At 47.8% G+C, this 19,582-nt stretch overlaps 1 protein-coding gene across 8 annotated transcripts in view; it reads left to right on the forward strand.

The window, feature by feature from the left end:
- The window catches only part of FRMD4A (FERM domain containing 4A), a 644,478-nt gene that overhangs the window by 537,722 nt on the left and 87,174 nt on the right, over nucleotides 1–19,582 (forward strand). For all 8 annotated transcript variants that reach the window (XM_051820845.3, XM_008268104.5, XM_008268105.5 and 5 more), the window contains 5 exons: nucleotides 1,653–1,709; nucleotides 2,616–2,638; nucleotides 14,559–14,642; nucleotides 19,048–19,113; nucleotides 19,377–19,434. In XM_051820845.3, the coding sequence (XP_051676805.1) occupies nucleotides 1,653–1,709; nucleotides 2,616–2,638; nucleotides 14,559–14,642; nucleotides 19,048–19,113; nucleotides 19,377–19,434 (288 nt within the window). The remainder of the gene's footprint in view (nucleotides 1–1,652; nucleotides 1,710–2,615; nucleotides 2,639–14,558; nucleotides 14,643–19,047; nucleotides 19,114–19,376; nucleotides 19,435–19,582) is intronic.

Below are 19,582 nucleotides of genomic sequence, written 5' to 3' on the forward strand. Positions count from 1 at the left end.
TTCCGATGGGACCTGGTAATCCCAGGTCTGCAATTCCAGACATTCTTCCGCATCCCAGCAGTGACAGTCTGTATCAATTACCGCAGCCAGGGAGCTCTCTCGGCTGGTCACACACAAAGAATGGCTGTCCCCCGTTCTCCCACGTGCTCCTGTTACATCTCTTAGCCCGCACTTCTCAGGTGGCTGGTCTGGGAAGCATAATTATCCGTCTTGGAAATCCTCAGGCCCCAAGGAGCCTAAATGATAGCCCTCCTCCAAGATATACTTGGAGGCTTGCTTCTGTGAATTACAGGGGCCAACTATGGCCAGTCCCAAAACTCGATGAATTCGAGTGTGGTTTGTAACTCCGTTGGAAAGCTTTTTCTCCGTAAGCTGACTTGGATTATGCAGAACTATTGCTCTTGAGCCTATCTATGTTGGCCGAAGCTGAGACACACAATGGATGAGAGATTGGGGGGCTGTTTCCAGCCCACAACTGCTGTGAAGGCCCTTTGATGCTGGGCAAGTCCCTTAGTGTTTTTGGATTTCCCTTCTCGAGAAAAGCAGAGGGCTAGGATAGCTGCTTTCTAAATCTCTCCTGGCTCTTTCTATCATGCAGTCACTCACTATACGATGCAGAAATATTAAGGAAAGAAAAATATGGGAGTGATTGAAAAGGCTCACAAAAAAGTAAAATAAAGTGTATGTTGGTGCAAAAATTTCTAAAATCTAGAGCTGATGGGCTGGCTTGGGAGCTTCAGCCACCGCCACCTGCAACACTGGCATCCCATGAGTGCTGGTTTGATTTCTGGCTGCTGCACTCTGCTAATGCGCCTGGGCAGCAGATATGGCCCAAGCTCTCGAGCCCCTGCCACCTTGGGAGACCCAGATGAAGTTCCTGGCTCCTGGCTGCAACCTGGCCCAGCTCTGGCTGTTGGGGCTATTTGAGGAGTGAACCAGCAGGTGGAAGATCTGTCTCTCCCCCTCTCCTTTCCCCCCTCCCTCTCCCTCTCCCTTCCCCACTCTGTAACTCTGCCTTTCAAATAAATAAGCTTTAAAAACAAATTCTGAAGTCCATGCATAGTTTTTTTGTAGCATGCATTATTTTCATGAACTTTTCAAAGACCCCTTGTGTGTGTGTATTTTAAAAATTCTTAGACCAACATAAATTTACCTTTAATTGTGCTTTTCCGTGAATTTTTTGAACTGTTCTTGTAGAGACAGACATTTGTACTTAAGTGCAACAACAGAACAGCCTACCGTCAATTAATGTATTAGTATTGCCTGCTGCTTCCTGGATTCCCTTTGTCACTTAACATGTGAGTGATGTAGATACAATGCTGTACACGTGTAAGTCTATTAAGAGGATAAATGCCAAGCTCTAGTGATAATATGATTAAGAAGTCTGTCAGGTTTGTGGACATCTGGGAACTGGCCCACCCCTTAATTTCTCATCCAGATTTGAAGATGAGGCCTTGAAGATGGCCGTGTAGGTCTAGCACCACCGGCCCCTTCCAGCTAAGAGCTATAAAAAACGCTGTCAGTAAGCATGTGAGACCAGGGGATTCCGAGCAGCGGCTGCAGGGACTGCGGGTGTCTGGGGTCTCCAGGAAGTCGAGAGGAGTCGTCGATCAGGAACAAGCTGACTGTTCCTTGCTGGTTTTCCCTTCCAGGAGCTTATTGATGTCGACAGTGAAGTGGTGTTTGAATTAGCTTCCTATATCTTACAGGTAAGTGGCTCCCTCCTCTTCTCTGTAACCCAAGGCCATACACAGAAGGAAGAAGAATCGAGACTTTCCGTGCATGGCCCATAGCCTTCTCTGTCTTTGATCAGCTGAACAATTTCTAGCCACAGGTTGGGAAGAGCTGCCGGGATCAGCGAAAGCATGGCAGTAAATAGGGGCTTCTCATTTTACAGAATTCTGGGACCACCCAGCTCTGTAAAGGCAGGTTGTATGTCTGACCTGAGCCTGGGAGAAAGGCCCTGTTTCCTCCCTTGGAGCCAAGAGAATAGCTAGAATTGATCATCAAAGGGTCACCTTCGTGACCCCCTAGAAAGAAAAAGAAAAGGATGTTAGCAAAAAAAAAAAAATTTACAGAGTATTAGCTATACGAATGGCAAGGTGAGTTGAAGTGATGTCATTAATATATCCCTGCAACAAATTTAGGGAACAAAACTGCTGTGTTCACAGCATTATGCCAGAGTCACTGAAGTTTCTGTGGCCCCGGGCTCCGGAATCCTTGGTGTAATTGGGAAATAGCCCATAATACCAAACACAGCAACAAGTGACACAAGAAATAGAGGTTTCTTCCAGACACTTGTTTGGATTCTGAATTTTTAACCTGGAACAAGTTAGACCAGAGCCTAGAGGTGGAATCTTGCATCTTGTCATTGTGGAATCTCTTTCTTCGTCTATGACTTTCAGAAGTTTAACTTCAGATGTGATGTGTGTGGAGCAGGTGCACCAGCTCCCCTTTATTTATATTCCTGTGGCAAATGGGGGAACAGCAGGTTAGCAGTCTGAAGGTAAACTTAGCTCATTGCCTGGGGAAGTGGCCCTGACCATAGAATTACTTTAAAATTGGTAACTCTGGATTAGTGTGTTTCACTCATGTTGAATTTTTTTCTCTTCTAGGAGGCAAAGGGAGATTTTTCCAGGTGAGTTTGCACAACAATTTTTTTTTTGGTTAAACATATATTCTGTTGCTCCTCTTCTGAAAGAAACTGTTCAACTTGTGCTTGGTAGAAACACAGTCTACTCAAATATTTATTAGGGGCTCTCAAAAATAGTCAACTGATGCAGACACAGTGTCTTAGCAAAGGGGAGATTCTGCACTAACTGCAAAGCCGTGAGGTCTGTAAGATGCTGAGATGAGAGGCCGGTGTCCCCCACGGCCATTGTCCTGAGGTTTGCTGGGTTGGTCACCTGCTTCCTCGGAGCCTGAATTACTGCCATGGGGCGAATGTGGCTGCAGACAGCCTGACAGTTTAGTCCCTGACCCCCAGAAGACAAAAATGCCACAGCCCAGAGGTAGTTTCATTCATGAAAATTTAAAAAAACACACAAACAAACAAACAAAAAAAAACTTCTTTTTTCCTTCTTTCTCAGGACGCAGAGGAAACATAAAACACACTTACCTAGTGGGAACCTGATAACGGCTTTAACAGCCCTACAGAACCGCAGACTTGACACTTGTCATTCATTGCAGGATGCACTGCCTGTTGACCAGCAAGGCTGAGACGCCCAGCTGTCTCTCCTGGTCATCACCTCAGCCTTCCCGAGTGGCCATCGCCAGGAGACCTGTGCTCCAAGGCAGACACTATTCTATGTCAGACTCCTCTGAGAAAAATCTAGAATGGCACATTCTTAACATTCAAGGCTTGTAGGCGAAAAGAGAGTAGGCAGAGGGTCCAGGCGTACAATTCTGAACCATCAAGAGGCAGTTGATAAATTGGTATGAAGATGAAACCATCATACTCTGCTCCACCAAGGAACGTGTGTGTGTGTGTGTGTGTGTGTATGTGTGTGTGTTGACCAGTGCTCTGGGGGATTGCACCTGTAAGTGCAGTCCAGACTACCTTAGTTGATGACCTTCCTGCCTTTGCCTGTTTTTGTCAAGTGTAGGCACTGCTCTCTAAAGTCTTAAGACCACCTTCTCTCTCTGCTCTCCCTGTGCCTTGTGAGATTTTCCAGCAAAGCCTGGAGCAGAGGCTTCTGGTCAGGTATCTCAGCAAAAGCAAACATTGTTTCACAGTCTGAGACCGAGGTTGACAAACTCCTTGTGTAAGGACCCGATGGTCTGTGTGTTGGCTCTTGCAGGCCACGTGGTCTGGGTCACAGTTACTCAGCTCTTCTTAAGTGCTGAAGCAGCCACACATGACAGGTACATGAATGAGTGTATTCGTGTTCCAGTAAAACTCGATGGATGTGGAACTTTGAGTTTTTTATAAATATCTCAAAATATTCTTCCTTTGATTCCCACCCCCCCCCGACACACACACACACACACACACACACACACACACACACATGATTTTAAAAAGTAAAAGCCATTCTTAATTCACGGGCAATACAAAAACAAGCAGAGGACTGGATGTGACCAGTGGGTTTGTCCCTGATCTAAAAGTCAGCTCAGTTTGCACATATTTGCCTAAGGAAACCTCTGGGTCCCCTTTGTTTGGGCTTCCCAGGCATTTTGTACAAAGCAGAGGGAGTCGCATTTCTGAGTAGGTAATGAATGACCAGAAGGAGCCTTAGCTGGAGACCTTGAACTTTCTAGGTGGCCAGCACCCGCTTACCAAATTCCTCCACTGAGCTGTTTTCAGGCCGGAGAAACTTTTACTTTGTTACTTCCTTTTATTATAACTTACTTTGTCATGACCGTAATTTGGGGTTGGAGTTTGGGGTTTTGATAAGCACAAGTCTGTATCTCCTTAAAAAGATTTCTAGTGTCCCTTGAAAAATGGTTTAAAACCCACAAATCCAGCGGATTCCAGTGTCTCATCTACTCACTCTGAAGATGCTTTCTTCTCCCTTTGCCTTCCACTGGCTCCAAACTCCACTGTAAATGTTATTTATTTTTGCGGGTGCCCTGACAGGATGGAATGTGCACTGGGGCTGGCGTGATCTGGCCCCACAGATCCTGGGAACGCGGGGCCACAGGCATTGCCAGGGAGGAGGAAGTGCAGGCCTGGCCCTGCAGCAGTTCCTGGCCCTGTAATGAGCTTGAGGAATGCCAGCCTGTTGGCTGGATTGAAGATAGAAAGGATCCTGGTTGGGCTTCATTTGAGCGCTGCCTAGCAGGTTGTTTGCAAGAGCAGCTGTTGGGGAGGGGAAGGTCACACGGAAGGTGGGGGTGGTGTGTTCCATGGGGATCCCTGATAAACCCCCTGTTTGCTGCAGCTGGCCTGTGGTTAGTAAAACTCTCTTCGGCGGTCCAGAGAAAGTCACCTGGAGTTCTGGGGTAACGGAAGTAATTCTCAGTCTTCTGTGGGTGCGTGTCTCTTCCCACCAAGCACAGAAGTTGATCGCATTTGGTTTGGTGGTTGCACGTCAGGCGTGCTAGAAGTCCCATTCTCCCAATTTAGAGTTGTAGGAAGCTGTCCTAGCAGCATGAACAGTTAGTATGTGACTGTACAGCCTTAGTTGTATTTAACTGAATGGCTTTGACTTATCAACATGCCTTGCACATGTAATAAAAATGACATCAATAAAATAAGAGATCAGTGTAGGACACAGAGAGCCCTGGGACAGCTGCTTCTGGAGGACTCCAGAAATCTGTACCTCCACATAGATCCCCAAATTCCACTACCAAATTAAGGTAAAATAGGTAACAGAAGTATTGCTTCTATGGCCTGACAGTGTTTCATTCAGTGCAACATGTGTATGTATAAAATCACAGCCTAGGGACTAATTCTGCCCCAGTTGCTCCTCTTCCAGTCCAGCTCTCTGCTGTGCCTAGGGACTAGTTCTAAGATATTCTAAGATCTAGGGCATCAAATTACCTTTTTCAAAAAAAATATTTATTTTGAAAGGCAGAGTAATGGAGAGACAGAGAGAAAGGAGACAGAGAGAACGAGAGAGATCTTCCTCTGTTTGACTTCTGAAATGGCTACAGTGGCCAGGACTGGTCCAGGCTGAAGCCAGGAGTGCAGAACTCCATCTGGGTCTCCCCTGTGGGTAGCAGGGGTCCAAGTACTTGGTCCATCTTCTGCTGCTTTCCCAGGTGGGTTAGCAGGGAGCTGATTCAGAGACACAGCTTCTGGGGCTTGACTTCAGTACTCCAATATGGGGTGCCAGCATTGCAGAAGGGACACCTTAACCCATGGCGCCACAATGCCATCCCCCAAATAACTTTTTTTTTTTTTTTTTTTGGACAGGCAGAGTTAGACAGAGAGAGAGACTGAGAGAAAGGTCTTCCTTCCATTGGTTCACTCCCCAAATGGCTGGTACGGCCGGCTTGCTGCGCCAATCTAAAGCCAGGAGCCAGGTACCTCCTCCTGGTCTCCCAAGCAGGTGCAGGGGCCCAAGCAATTGGGCCATCCTCCACTGCCTTCCTGGGCCACAGCAGAGAGCTGGACTGGAAGAGAAGCAACCGGGACTAGAACCCGGCGCCCATATGGGATGTCGGCGCCGCAGGCGGAGGATTAACCAAGTCAACCATGGCGCTGGCCCCAACCTTTTGAATTAATGATCACACACAGAAAGCAACTTTTTCATAGCCTGAGGGGCCCTAAATCCATAACTTGCTAAAAAGGCTGTTTTGCCCAGGAAGCTATTACCCTGTATGTTTACGTTTCAGTGACTATAGGGATATTACATTTATGTGGAACAAATATAAAAAATCTACCAATTATCTGAGCAAGCTTCTTGAAGCACAAGAGAAAAGGGGTTGTTATTTTCAAAAGAGAGAAGTCGGAGTGCTGATGGAAAGAGCTGTAAGGGCACCCCAGGGTCGCCACTTCTCTTTCTCGTGAAACCCACAGGCGCTTGCTTGCTTTTCTGGGGTTCTCTTTCTGCTCAGCAGATCCCTAAAGGAGTATTCTTACACAACTCCTTTTCCTGTTCATGGACATGCTCACTTCCTTGTTTTAGCAAACTCTACGGTGCAGTGTTGGGTTTAGCATCGCTGCAAGCAGATGCCTGAGCTATAGATAGATGTGTTATAGTGTCTGCGATAGGACACTGGTGCCACACATGGCTGTATTCTGCCGTACGGGAGACAGATTTATCGGACGTCACTAAAGGTTTAGGAAACAGCCTTATCTAAAAATAATATTTTTGCCCCTTGATACTATTTTCCTGTGTGCAGCATCGTTGTCTCATTTCACTTCCCTGGTGTGAAACAGCTCGTGTCTGTCAACAGTCAGGAAGTGAGTCGAGTTGGCATTTGTGGAACAGCAGAATAGCTACCGCTGGTCACGGGGCACCCCAGGGGTGTGTACACAGGCACGAGGCAGAGGGGGCCAACACTATGCAGAGACAGAAAGTCCTCCTTTGACCATCACTGCGGGCCACAAGTCAAGCAGCAGACACCACGTATGATCCAATAGACTTTACGTAACCTGAACGCTGGCGTGCTTTGAACGCCAAACACTCATTTTTCTGTTTTTTTTATTTTTTTATTTTTTTATTTTTTTTTTACATCGTTTAAAAAGCCTTGATGCTGCGGCTCAATAGGTTAATCAGGTTAATCCTCCACCTTGCGGCGCCGGCACACTGGGTTCTAGTCCTAGTCGGGGCGCCGGATTCTGTCCCGGTTGCTCTTCTTCCAGTCCAGCTCTCTGCTGTGGCCCAGGAGTGCAGTGGAGGATGGCTCAAGTCCTTGGGCCCTGCACCCGTATAGGAGATCAGGAGAAGCACCTGGCTCCTGGCTTTGGATCAGTGCGGTGCACCGGCTGCAGCGCGCCGGCCGCGGCGGCCATTGGAGGGTGAACCAACGGCAAAGGAAGACCTTTCTCTCTCTGTCTCTCTCTCTCTCACTGTCCACTCTGCCTGTCAAAAAAAAAAAAAAGCCTTGAGTTACTGTAGAAAATGAATATTTTCTTCCTTTAAAGATTTGAATCAACTGACAGGCCATCCACCATTTTTCTATTTATATGCTGATTTATTTTAATAAAATATTTAGCGCTACACTGTACTAAGCTGTGTGTTCCATATGAGACCTTGCTTTTCTTTGTTTCTGTTTTTGTTCTCTTGTAAGACCTTACCAGGAAACCCTGCGACCCATCTCCTTACCTTGCTTTTCACCTTCTGTCAGCCCTTCCGATCTTTCTCAACATGGGCCTCATTGTGTTTTTTTTGTTTGTTTGTTTCTTGCAACTCATTTTGCAAAACTGGTAAAGTCATTTAAAAGTGCTTGATGCTAAACAGTACAAATCGCAAATGCCAGAGTCACACTATCTTTGATAGAAAGAATCATCCATCCCTTAACAGGGACTGGTAAAAAACATCCGTTATGTCGAATTTTTTTTTTTTTTTTTTTTTTTGGTTAACAAGATTTATTGAAACCAGATCAGCGAGGCTCTGTTAGCTGGAGCCATCTGCTGGACCGGATGTACGGATGCTAATCACTAAAACAGGATTCTCCCAGGGTGCAGTTTCCTGGGACCAGCAAGCAGACAGCACCTGAAAGAGGCAGGCGGTGGAGACATTCTGCGGGAAGACCTGTGCGCCAATTGCACCCACCTGGTAGACTCTGCTCAGTGCCCGTGACGGGCGACAGGGGTGATGGAAGGCTCGCCATTCCAAATAAACACAGCCGGGAGGGGAGAAGTGAGGATTTGATTGAAAGCTTTGGGGCCAGTGTGTGCGACATCTGTACAAAATTAAGTGCTAGTCCAAATGAGAGACTGTCGGCTTCTCAGGGTTTCGTGGTTGGTAAGAAATCTTGTTTCCCTGAGGTATCAATCTACAAGTTTCTAATTCCATTTCTTTTTTTTTTTTTTATCCGCTTTTAGGAATAGAGCAATGAATGGCTCAATCAATAGAAAAAAAAAATACCTCTCCTCCATTAACCAGAGAAATTGATTTTCACCCTCATTTTCACTGGCGAGTTGGAATATTTCTTTATGCTGAGAAATTCCCATTAATTTCCACAGCGCACATGTTCTTAGGTCTCTGGGGGAGTTGTGAGAGCAAAAGACGTAAATATTTCATCTCCCATAAACCATGGGACTGTATGACCACTAGTCTCGAGAGAGAAAAAAGTTTGTGACCAAAAAAAAAAAAAAATGCCCTCTTGTTTTTCTTCCCGTTGTTAGAAATGTATTCTGCATTTTGCATGTGAATTAACTTGGCTTACTGGTATCACAATTCCAGGTTTGTTAAGTTAGTGGGTTTTTTTTGTTTGTTTGTTTTGGTCAGGCCAGTGGATGCCTTTTAAGCCCTCGTAGGTTAAAGGAAGAATTTTAGAAAATCAGCAAGAAAGGCAAAGAGCTGATTTCCTTCTAGAAGACTTTTTTTTTTCCAGTAAATTAAACACTTGTATCAAATGCTGTCTTTACAAAGATGACAAAGTTGTATTTTCTTGCCTGGTTAGCAGACAGCACTAGAAGATGATGAGTGTAAACTTCACAACTCCTGGTCTACAGATGTCTTTACTTTGCACTTACATAAATAGTTTTATTACTCCAATTCTAAGTAAGCTCAGTTTTAAATCATTATTACACTATTTGATCATTTCGGGTATTATTTTCCTACAATTTTTTAATTGGCCACTTGAAAGAAAACAGCTGTCACTGATCCTGTGTTGAGAGGTTTGCTGAGTTTTTTAGACAGTGAAAAAATAGAACACAGCTTCTATCAAACACCGCCTTTCAGCTTAAACTTGGGAAATTTTCCTGTTGTAAACTTCTTAGAAAAAAAGTTATTTGTGACATTTTAAACACACCTGTTGGCCCAAACAAAGAGGTTTTGCAGGAAGATTTGAAGCCAGTATAATTCTTATATATTAATTCAGTAAAAAAGAAAAAACAAGTAGAAGGATGTGTGGAGTTTTCCCATGATTTTAAAATAGTTTTGAGGACCATGACTAATTTGGGGGCAGCTGTAATGTTTCATGCCAGCGAGAGCTTTTGAAAGAAAGAGAATCTGAACACTCAAAGCAAAACATTCAAGTGGCAAAGTTAGAAATCATTGCCGAAAGCTTTGTTTGTACACAACAGTCCATTTGAACTTGCAAGTGTGTGATTCACATTTTCAAAGCATCAAGAAAGCATCTGGATGGGGATTTTTGCAAGATGATATTCTCCAAATCCTATAGGAATTTTTAGGTATAAAGAAGGAAATTGTGTATTATGACAGCTTCCTTCTTTTGTTAAGCATTTATTTAATACCAAGTTCTGGGACTTGAAGTTAACTGTGAATAGCCATGAGTATGGCTGTGCCTCAGGTTTTCTGGGTTGGGATTTCCATTCTAAAGGGTGGTAATATAGAAAATTAATCAGTTGTTTCTTCTTGGGCTGTTCAAGTAAAACTGTTTGCCTGAAATTACACACTTGTGAACCATTTTTTTTTTCAAAGCTTATTTTCCATTTTTTTCAAAGCTTGTTTTGAGTTTTACCTGCTTACAGCTAAGTTAGGAAATTCGCAGAACTTCCCTCCCATACTAGGAAACCAGCCTCACTCATCAAGAAAGAAATCTTTAGTTCCATCACCTAACAATTAGCGACAGGAATACAGGCACGTGATTCCTAAACGTATTTATAGTTTTGCCCCTCAGTTCAGCTGAGAAGTTGGACATATTTATGACATATTTGTCCATGATACATGTCCAAAATCCAGAATCCCGTGCTGGGAAAAAAAAATCTCCAGGGGTCTGCAGGTGCTTCTCATGTTCTGCAAATGGCCGAATGCAGCGGCGGCAGAAGGTCAAGTGCGATGGCAGGAGGCGTTTCACAGGCAGAGGGGATGTGTTCCCATGATGCAAACCCCTTGCATCTTGACCGGGGCCATCAGCTTCACCAAGCCTTCCCTGTGTACCTGGAGAACAAGTATGTGATAGGGAGGAGATAGACAAGGGTTCCCATTTTCTTTGTTGTAACTGGAGCTTCACGAAAGAATTAGGAGAGGGAGAGGAGGGGAGAAAGAAAGGGAAAAGATACTGTTTCCTGATGGTTTTTAAAGATCAGCAAGAATGAAAAATCTGTAACTTCTGTTCTTCATCTGCCTCGGAGTTGCCTGGGTTCGTTGTATGACTGAATAAAGGAACACAGTCCACGGTGCAGACTTCAGGATTCCAGTGTTTCCAGGTCTGAAGACAGGTGACTCAGTGCTGGTACCAAGTGTTCCCTTCCAGCCTGGGCAGGGTCTGGGCAACATCTGGAATCAAACCCATCAGCACTACTGCACCGGAACATGAATGTTCACACGCGTGAGACAGAGAGGGGTCAGACGTCACCTCCAGTAAAAGCCTAGGTTTGCTGCTAAATGTTTTATGAAAAGTGTGTTACTTTGACCTTTGTAGACCTTAGAATTGCATATTAGGGATTTTAGTGATGAGCTACCTCTCTGGGAACTTGACCTTCATGAGATGCTAATAAAATACGGAGGAGTCATCCGGATGCCAGCTTATTATTACCACTCCCGAGTGTTCAGTTATTCCCATATGTTCCAATTGCATAGCTCTGTGGGTGTACTGCTCTGTTGTTGTTGTTCCAGAGCGGGTCACAGCCCCTGGTTTCAAGAAGTCTCCCTCACTAAGCCTATGAGGAGACTCCAGAACCTTCAGAGAAGGTCTGCAGGTTGCGCTCCAGATTCCGCAAACCTTTGCATTTGCCCCATTCGTATGCCTTTGAGGGTTCCCCTACATATTACAGATGTCTCGTTGACCCCAAAGGAATTTCCTGGAAAAGTTACTTCCTAGTTTTATAAAGGAAAGTGAAACACATTGCAGATTTTGACCCACTTGCCTTCAAGTTAAATTTTTATTTCTTTACTTTGTGATAACTTGGTTAAGATTGGTGTTGTTGTTCATTGTGGAGAATCCTTTGTTTGATGTATTGCTATGAATCTTCATTTGTCCCCAGTAGACTGTTCTTCTCATGTCTTATGAGCAGGACAGGCAATAGAAGACAGGGACATCACCTCAAAACCTCCCCTAAATCAAAAATCCACACTGCACTGACATGGTAACTTTTTTTTTTTTGAGTGGGGGGAAGAAGAGGGCAACATTCATAGCTACTTAGACGTTTTGAATAAAATTGGATTAATATTAAAAATAAGACTTGACCTTTATTCTCAGCTTAGTAGCTGGCTCTCCAAGAGACCTTTATTTATTTATTTTTTAAACATGGACTAAGACAATAGAGTAAACTGTTTTAAAGTGTTCTGTAAGTTGGCATCTATCAGGTGCGCTGAACTCTGGGGAGAGCATCAGGTTGGGAGACCTTGAGAAAGGAAACTCAGGACCTCTGGGACATTAGTTAGGCCTCAGCCTTGCACGTCTTTGGGGGTAGAATGACAGCGTCTCCCCTTAGGGCAGCTTTGTGATTGAAGCTACAGAGCCTGGCAGGGCTGGACACCTCTAAGTTACCACAGATGTTTACAAACATCAGAAAGGCAAATAGAACATTGCTATGTGCTGGCCCTTTGGGAAGGATTAAGAGCCATAGATCCCTTCCAGAAACTAATGGCTTTGGATGGGCTTCACGCCTTGGTGAGTTCTAATTGTGTTTTCCTGTGTAGCCTTGCCCAGGAGGAGAACTAGACAACCCAGCAAGGGAGTCAGACCTGGGGCTGTCATCAGGGGCACTTGTTTGCCAACAAACACGTGTTGGGTGGGTAAAACCATCCCTTCCTGGAGCGCCTTCCTTCCCCAAATAGACTTCAGATGTGATGAATGGGAGTAGCTCAAGTTTCAGCTCCATAGAGGAGCTGCTAATTGCCTTTCGCATAGTTTCAGCCAATGAAAGTCTGTCTGATAAAAGCACCTTTGGGTCCTGCAGACATCGCTCTAGGTGCCCTTGGACCTGTGAATCAGCTCCCTGTTCTCAGGTAACTGAACAGGGAGAAGAGACCCAAAAATTCAGCACCGTGGGCTCTCAGGCATTTGGTGAACTGAGTGTTTGCCTGAGCTATGTCTTGAGCGCATTGGGACTAAAAATCCCCAATCGTACTCGGGAATTGGATCTTCCTAAACACGAGGAGCCCACCTGTTTGAAAACCTCCAGTGGCTCTCCTGTTGCCTCCTGGATCAGCGGGAACCCTGTTAGCCTGACATCAGTGGTGCTCATAACTCTGTGCCTCCCCCTCCTTTTCCTTCGGTGTTACCCTTGCATACCGTGCAGCCCTGTTGGTCTCTGCAGTTCTCCTTATGTGGCCCCCGTGGCTTGGCTTTCTTCCACTGCGGAGGGGGGCAATGTCCCTGGCCTTTTCTTCATTCAGGGTCCCCTCAAGAACCTGTTCTTGTACCCGAGTTCCCAGAGCCCTTTTCTTTCCTCTGAGCCTTAGAATTTGTGGTTTGGACTGACATGATCAAACACTGCCCACAAGGTCAAGTACTTTTCCTGCCCCCTAGGCCAACTCTGAACACCTTTTGCAGAAGGGCTAGGTCTCCTCATTGTTTCATATCCCTTACAGCACTTTGTGTAGGAGCAGATGTTCCATACCTTCATCTTATTGATTATTAACTAGCAAACCTTCACCTTATACCTTAGGTTCAGGTAGTGCAAGTACCCAGATGTAGTCTTTCAAACGGTTGTTAAGTTGCATCTCCTCCTGGTTGGTTGTTGGAAGCCAGAGTTCACAAATAGCACTGTCGTCATCGATCAGTGCATTGAAAGAAGCCCTTTCTGGCTTCAGTGATAATGTCACCAAACATCCATGCCTTTCTTTGTCACCACATATGTGCCATGAGATGGAGCTCCCCATTGGCACTTGGTATCCAGCGTGGGGCTGCTGATTGTTGGTGGTAGCAGTGTTTTTCTGCCGAGGACACACACAACCATTCGTCTTCCAGATAGCAGCGTGGGCGTTAGGGTGTTCGCCATCCAAATGCTTCAGGAGCTCCCATTGGTGTCTACAGTGTTTCTTCCTTCCTTCGTACTTATTTATTTGCTGAACTCCTGCGCCATTGCTGCTACGGCTCAGCAACCTGCTGGCCACTGTTTGCCTTGCTTTGTGTGCGCAACACAGAAGCTGCTACAGTGGTGCAGGGTGGAAGCGCTAGGCCAGATGCAGGTCTCCCTGTGATGAGCTTTTGCAACCCCAGTTGAGGCACCTGGGGCTCCTTGGTGGAGCAGAGTAGGAAAGCAGTCTCTCATTACCAGAACCCTCCCAGAGTGGGTGCTGCTGTTGGCGTAGGAGGTCGTGAGTGGGTGCAGATACCACAGCCAGCCCGGCTCAGGTGAGATGTTGTGTCTGCTGAGCGGCTAGAGAGCAGTTGAGTGGCTGGAGGGGTTACACTGGGGGCGATCACCCCAGAGCATGTAGGGCTACAGGAAAAAAAAAACATTTCTGCTTCCAGGACCAGATGGCCTGAAACCTCCCAGCTGCCCCAGTAAATCCACTTCACACTTTCAAAGCACTTTCTGGGCCTTGTCACAAGCAAAAGTTGTTTATTTAATTGCACTGTAGCGGACAGTTTCCAGCAGGTGGCCCTTCCAGGCAAAAAAAAAAAAAAAAAAAAAAAAAAAAAACACAAAAACAACAAAAACAAAAAACTAGCACCGTCCATGAGGGGTAGCAGGCGGCTCTTGCGGAGAAAGCAGTGACGTCACCCGTCTTGGGAGTCCCCCAGGGGACCCTTCTCCTGCCTGATCCCTGTGGAGGGGGCTACTCAAGGGCCTGCAGTCCACCCCCTCACTGAGGGCAGGGCTTGGAGGCACCCTGGCCATCTGTGAGCCTGTGCAGGGGTTCAGGACTGGGAGAGGACGCTGGCTGAGTCATAGGTTCTTTCTTTTCTATATTAAGTAAATAAATAAAAAGAAAGTGCCCCCCCATCCGCTTCCTCCCACGGCTTTCCATTAAAAGAGACCAGATGCGGGGTCTCCCAGACAGGCGGCCGAGTCAGATCCTTTCTAACCGTGGGCTTCGTCTCTCGGAGGCTGAGTGTGTTTCTTGGCTCTCTCTCTGCAGCAATGAAGTCGTACGGAATGACTTGAAGAAGCTGCCAGCCCTTCCCACCCAAGCGCTGAAGGAGCACCCTTCCCTGGCCTACTGGTAAGACCCCACGGGCTGCATGGGGCCCAGACAGCTGCCATGTGGCTGCCTGGGCACAAGGTTGTACCCTGACTTGGGACTGTTTGCTGGATTTATTTAAATGACATGTTGGGTGTGGGACCACTCCTTTTCCTTTTGTTCTTTCAAACCCTCTCAGGTTTCACTTGGGACGGTTTACCTCCTTTCATGTGCTGATCAAGTTTCATTTTGGAACCCCTGTCACTGGGTGACGGGCCCTGAGGGGTTCCAAGGCATGGGAGAACTGCAGGGTTTCAGCTTTGCCGAGGAGAGAGGCTGATCCTTTCCTTTGCCCTCAGTGGGAGCCATCTCCTGACGTAGCTGTCATTATGCCACAGTTCATGTGTCCGGGCCCTAAATAACCGATTTGGAAAGGATTCCGGCATTTGGAGGGTTCCCAGATTGCGGTTTGTGCCACAAGTGAGCAGGGCTGCATTCCTGGGGAGAGATGAAATCTTGCTGGGCTCATAAGCCTGGACCACTGCCCTCTGTCAGGGACAGCCTCGCTTCCCGGATGCTCCTTCCGGACTCCGAAACGGACCCCAGGGTAAGAACAGCCCAAAGCAGGAAATGCAGAGCGAATCTCTGCTGAGAAATATGTCGCGCGACTCCCCCAGGTACTCCTGTGCACGCCACCTTTCGTCTCATCTGGACACTTTCCTGGACAGTGCACTGGTTGTGTGGTCACTCAGGTAGCTTGAAGCAAGTGCTTTGGCTCAGATGGCAGGTGTCTTGCTGCAGAAGCCGTTAGCAGGGCTAGACTCCGCTTCACAAATCATTCCTCTCTGAGAGACCACAGCCCCCCAGGGAAGCTGGACCTGCGTCCCCGGGCTGTGAGCTGGCGTCGTTAGGTTCAGCTCTCTGAGCTGCTGTGTTGCTGCTCTTTCTCTGGTAGCATAGATGCGGACAGGTAATGCCTTCCTGTCGTCGTAGTCTGACCTCTAAGAGCAAAATCCGTCCAACCTGCAGCGATTTTCGCCCACATCAGCTTCCGAGCGTCCAGTCTTGGCTGTCTGCACTCAAGAACACCAACAGCTCATCTGCCCGTTTCCTTGCTCGTGCAACCCTGGTACTCCTCCTCCTCACCGAGTCCCTAAGCTCCCTGGGCCTTACCTTCTGTATCCCCCAGCTGTTCCTATTCGGGATAGCACTGGTGATGGAGGAAAGGATGGAAGAAGGTACCAGGAGACCAGCGTTCCTATTTGGAGGGCTGCAGTCGCTGTTCTAGATTGTCATACCAGTGCGTTGTCTGGAGTCAGAGATGCCTTTGGCCTAATCCATCCCTCGGTCATCTCAGCATTCATTTAGTCTTCAACATTGGGCGCCCTGTACACATTTCACTTAGGAATTCCTCTCTCTCTCCTCTCTGTCTGCTATTTTCTATGACTGTCCCCACCATCTGTTCTGTGCTCACATATTTTTTTAAAAGATTTATTTGTTTTATTTGAAAGCTAGAGTTACGCAGAGAGAGAAGGAGAGAGGTCTTCCATCTGCTGGTTCACTCCTCAGTTGGCCGCAACAGCCAGAGCTGCACCGATCTGAAGCCAGGAACCAGGAGCCAGGAGCTTCTTCTGGGACTCCCATGCGGCTGCAGGGGCCCGGGGACTTGTGCCACGTTCCACTGCTTTTCCAGGCCATAGCAGAGAGCTGGATTGGAAGTGGAGCAGCCGGACTCGAACTAGCGCCCATATGGGATGCCGGCACTACAAGTGGTGGCTTTACCCACTACACCACAGCGCTGGCCCCATCACGTATTATGCTCCATATGAATATCTTCACCTGCATCCACACATACACCTGTCTAAATGCCAGAACATGTCTTATCTTTAAGTATTTATTTATTGAACTTATTTGAAAGGCAGAGACAGAGCAACAGAGACCTCTCCTCCACTGGTTCACTCCCCAGATGTCTGCAATAGCCAAGAGCTGGGCCAGACCAAATCCAGGAGCCAGAAACTCAATCGCAGGTCTCTCATTTGGGTGGCAGGGACCTACACACTTGAGCCATCGCGTGCTGCCCGCCAGAGTGTGCATTAGCAGGAAACTGGATCAGGAGGGGTCAGAACCCAAACACAAGCACGGTGATATGGGATGCAAATGTCCCAAAGAGCATCTTAACCAAAAACCTGCCCCTGCCCCCATTATCTTTATAACCAGGCCAGCCCTTCCCTCGGGCCTCGTTCAGACCTGTGAGTACCCAGGCCATTGTCTAAATGCACTGAAAGTGACAGGACAGGTGCGGTCAGTAGCCTCAGCATCACAGCCCCACTTACGTATAAGCAGATGGGTAGCATGGATCATCCTGACGATGCATTGCTTAAAGAGTGAGAGAGCCAGAGAGTGTAAGCCTTTTCATGTCATTGCATCATGGTTGTGACTGGCTGTAGTATTTTAATCTATAAAGACCTAACAGGGCCAGCGCTGTGGCACAGCGGTTGGAGCCACCGCCTGCAGTGCCGGCATCCCATGTGGGTGCTGGTTCAAGTTCTGGCTGCTCCACTTCTGATCCAGTTCTCTGCTATGGCCTGGGAAACAACAGAAGACAGCCCAGAGCCGGCGCTTTGGCGTAACGAGTAAAGCCGCCATCTGCAGTGCCGGCATCCCATGTGGGTGCCAGTTCAAGACCCGGCTGCTCCACTTTCAATCTAGCTCTCTGCTATGGCCTGGGAAGGCAGTGGAAGATGGCCCAAGTCCTTGGGCCCTTGCACCTGTGTGGGAGACCCAGAGGAAGCTCCTGGCTCCTGGCTTCGGATTGGTGCAGCTCCAGCCATGTGGCCAATTGGGGAGTGAACCAGCAGATGAAAGACCTCTCTCTCTCTCTCTCTCTCTCTGCCTCTCCTTCTCTCTCTGTGTAACTCTGACTTTCAAATAAATAAATAAATCTTAAAAAATAAATTAAAAAAAAGACCTAACAAGAGGCCGGCGCCGCGGCTCACTAGGCTAATCCTCCGCCTAGCGGCACCGGCACACCAGGTTCTATTCCCAGTTGGGGCGCCGGATTCTGTCCCGGTTGCCCCTCTTCCAGGCCAGCTCTCTGCTGTGGCCTGGGAAGGCAGTGGAGGATGGCCCAAGTGCTTGGTCCCTGCACCCCATGGGAGACCAGGAGAGGCACCTGGCTCCTGGCTTCGGATCAGCACAGTGCGCCAGCCACAGCGCGCTGGCTGCAGCGGCCATTGGAGGGTGAACCAATGGCAAAGGAAGACCTTTGTCTCGTCTCTCTCTCTCTCACTGTCCACTCTGCCTGTCCAAAAAAAAAAAAAAAAGACCTAACAAGAGAAATAAATGCTATTCATGCTCCATATAGACAGATCAGAGTGATAGAGCTAGAGCTGGTAGGCTGGGCTTGTTTGGGTTTTCCTTTTGATCTCAGCATCACCAGTCACCTCCTGACCCCGCACTTGGTGGAAGACATGATTTTGCCTCCTTCATCCCAAGCTGAGTCAAGTTTCTCGCAGTATCATGTTGCCCTCATCATTCCTGGGCTAACGATACATTTTCACCATGTTTTATGGCTCTGCTGCTACCCCTTGGCATTCATGGATGTAATAGGCAACCCCTAGGCCAAAGCCATGGGGGGATGGGGGGAGGCCTGTCCACACCTCAAGGAAAGCGGTATAGCCCAGTTTCTGAACTGTGGGCTGCCTCCATTTCTCCACCTGTAAAATGGGGTCAACCACACCAGCAACTTCAGAGTGTGATTAAGGCAGAAATGTGCCCAGGCTGCCCTCTGCTCTGCCCTGGGATGGTTTGGCCGGCCACTGCCACCATGGAGCCAGGTGATCTCTGGTTGCTTGAGGACTTGGATTTTGCCATCTGATTCTGGTAGCTGGTTGTGCTTACTTCCCCACATGGACTTCTCAATCTCTCTCAGGTTTATATTAACCAGGCACGGATTCCAGCACTTTCCATCCCCAGCCCCTGACTACTCACTCAGAATAGGGAGGCTCTGAGCTCTCAGTGAGGTCACCGCCTGCCCTCCCCTGCCGGGGCCAGCACTCGGGGGACAGGGAGAGTGAGGAGGGAGACAGAGGGAATCTAACCATTGTGTCACTCAGGAGCCCCTCCCCACCACCACGGATCCATTTCTTTCTCGTTGTTTCTGTAAGCAGCTGGCCCCCGAGCCTGACCTCTCACCTTCTTCCCCAGATGAGCAGGGCCAGATGAGGAGGACGCAGGCCCTCTGTGGGGAAAACAGACTCTGGTGTTTTTTCTTTAGTCGATCTCTAGCTAACGGGATTCTGCTCCGGCTGAGTTTGGAAATGTCACGTTAGGCAGTGGCCCTTGACTGCCTAGAGCTCCCGTGAGGCCGCTCAGCCTCAGAACCATCTTGTTATTCAGCCGTGGACTTGGGGACTCTGCTAACAGAATCCTTCTCCTCTGATTCTAGCGAAGACAGAGTCATCGAGCACTACAAGAAGCTGAACGGGCAGACGAGAGGCCAAGCAATTGTCAAGTAAGTGGCCCTCCCGGCCCTCCCGAGGACTGCCTGTCCCTGTGCAGGCATAGCACACGCCAAGACGGTTCTGTTCCAACCAGAAAACCGTGTCTCGGGGGCATGGGGGGATCTTTCACTTTGATTGTCAAGTTAACTAATCACTCCGAGAACCCCACCACCCACACCAAAGGCCACGTGCACGATGCTGATTCTGCTGAATAACCAGCCTGTGTGTGTGTGTGTGTGTCTGTCTGTCTGTCTGTCTTCTGTTGTCTCCTCAGCTACATGAGCATCGTGGAGTCTCTGCCAACCTACGGGGTGCACTATTACGCAGTGAAGGTAAGTCCCTCGTCCTGGGGCGAGTCACCAGCCCTGCACTAAGCAGACAAAGGAAGACGGCTCATGCTTGTTTCCAGCAGTCTTACTGGGAGTTTGGCTTGGTTGCAGTTGAGGGGAAGTGGTAGGACTTGGTCAGGAAGATTGTGTG

The sequence above is a fragment of the Oryctolagus cuniculus genome, chromosome 13, assembly GCF_051225735.1.
Source record: "Oryctolagus cuniculus isolate XC-2025 breed Fujian yellow rabbit chromosome 13, ASM5122573v1, whole genome shotgun sequence".
In the NCBI taxonomy this organism is placed as follows: Eukaryota; Metazoa; Chordata; class Mammalia; order Lagomorpha; family Leporidae; genus Oryctolagus; species Oryctolagus cuniculus.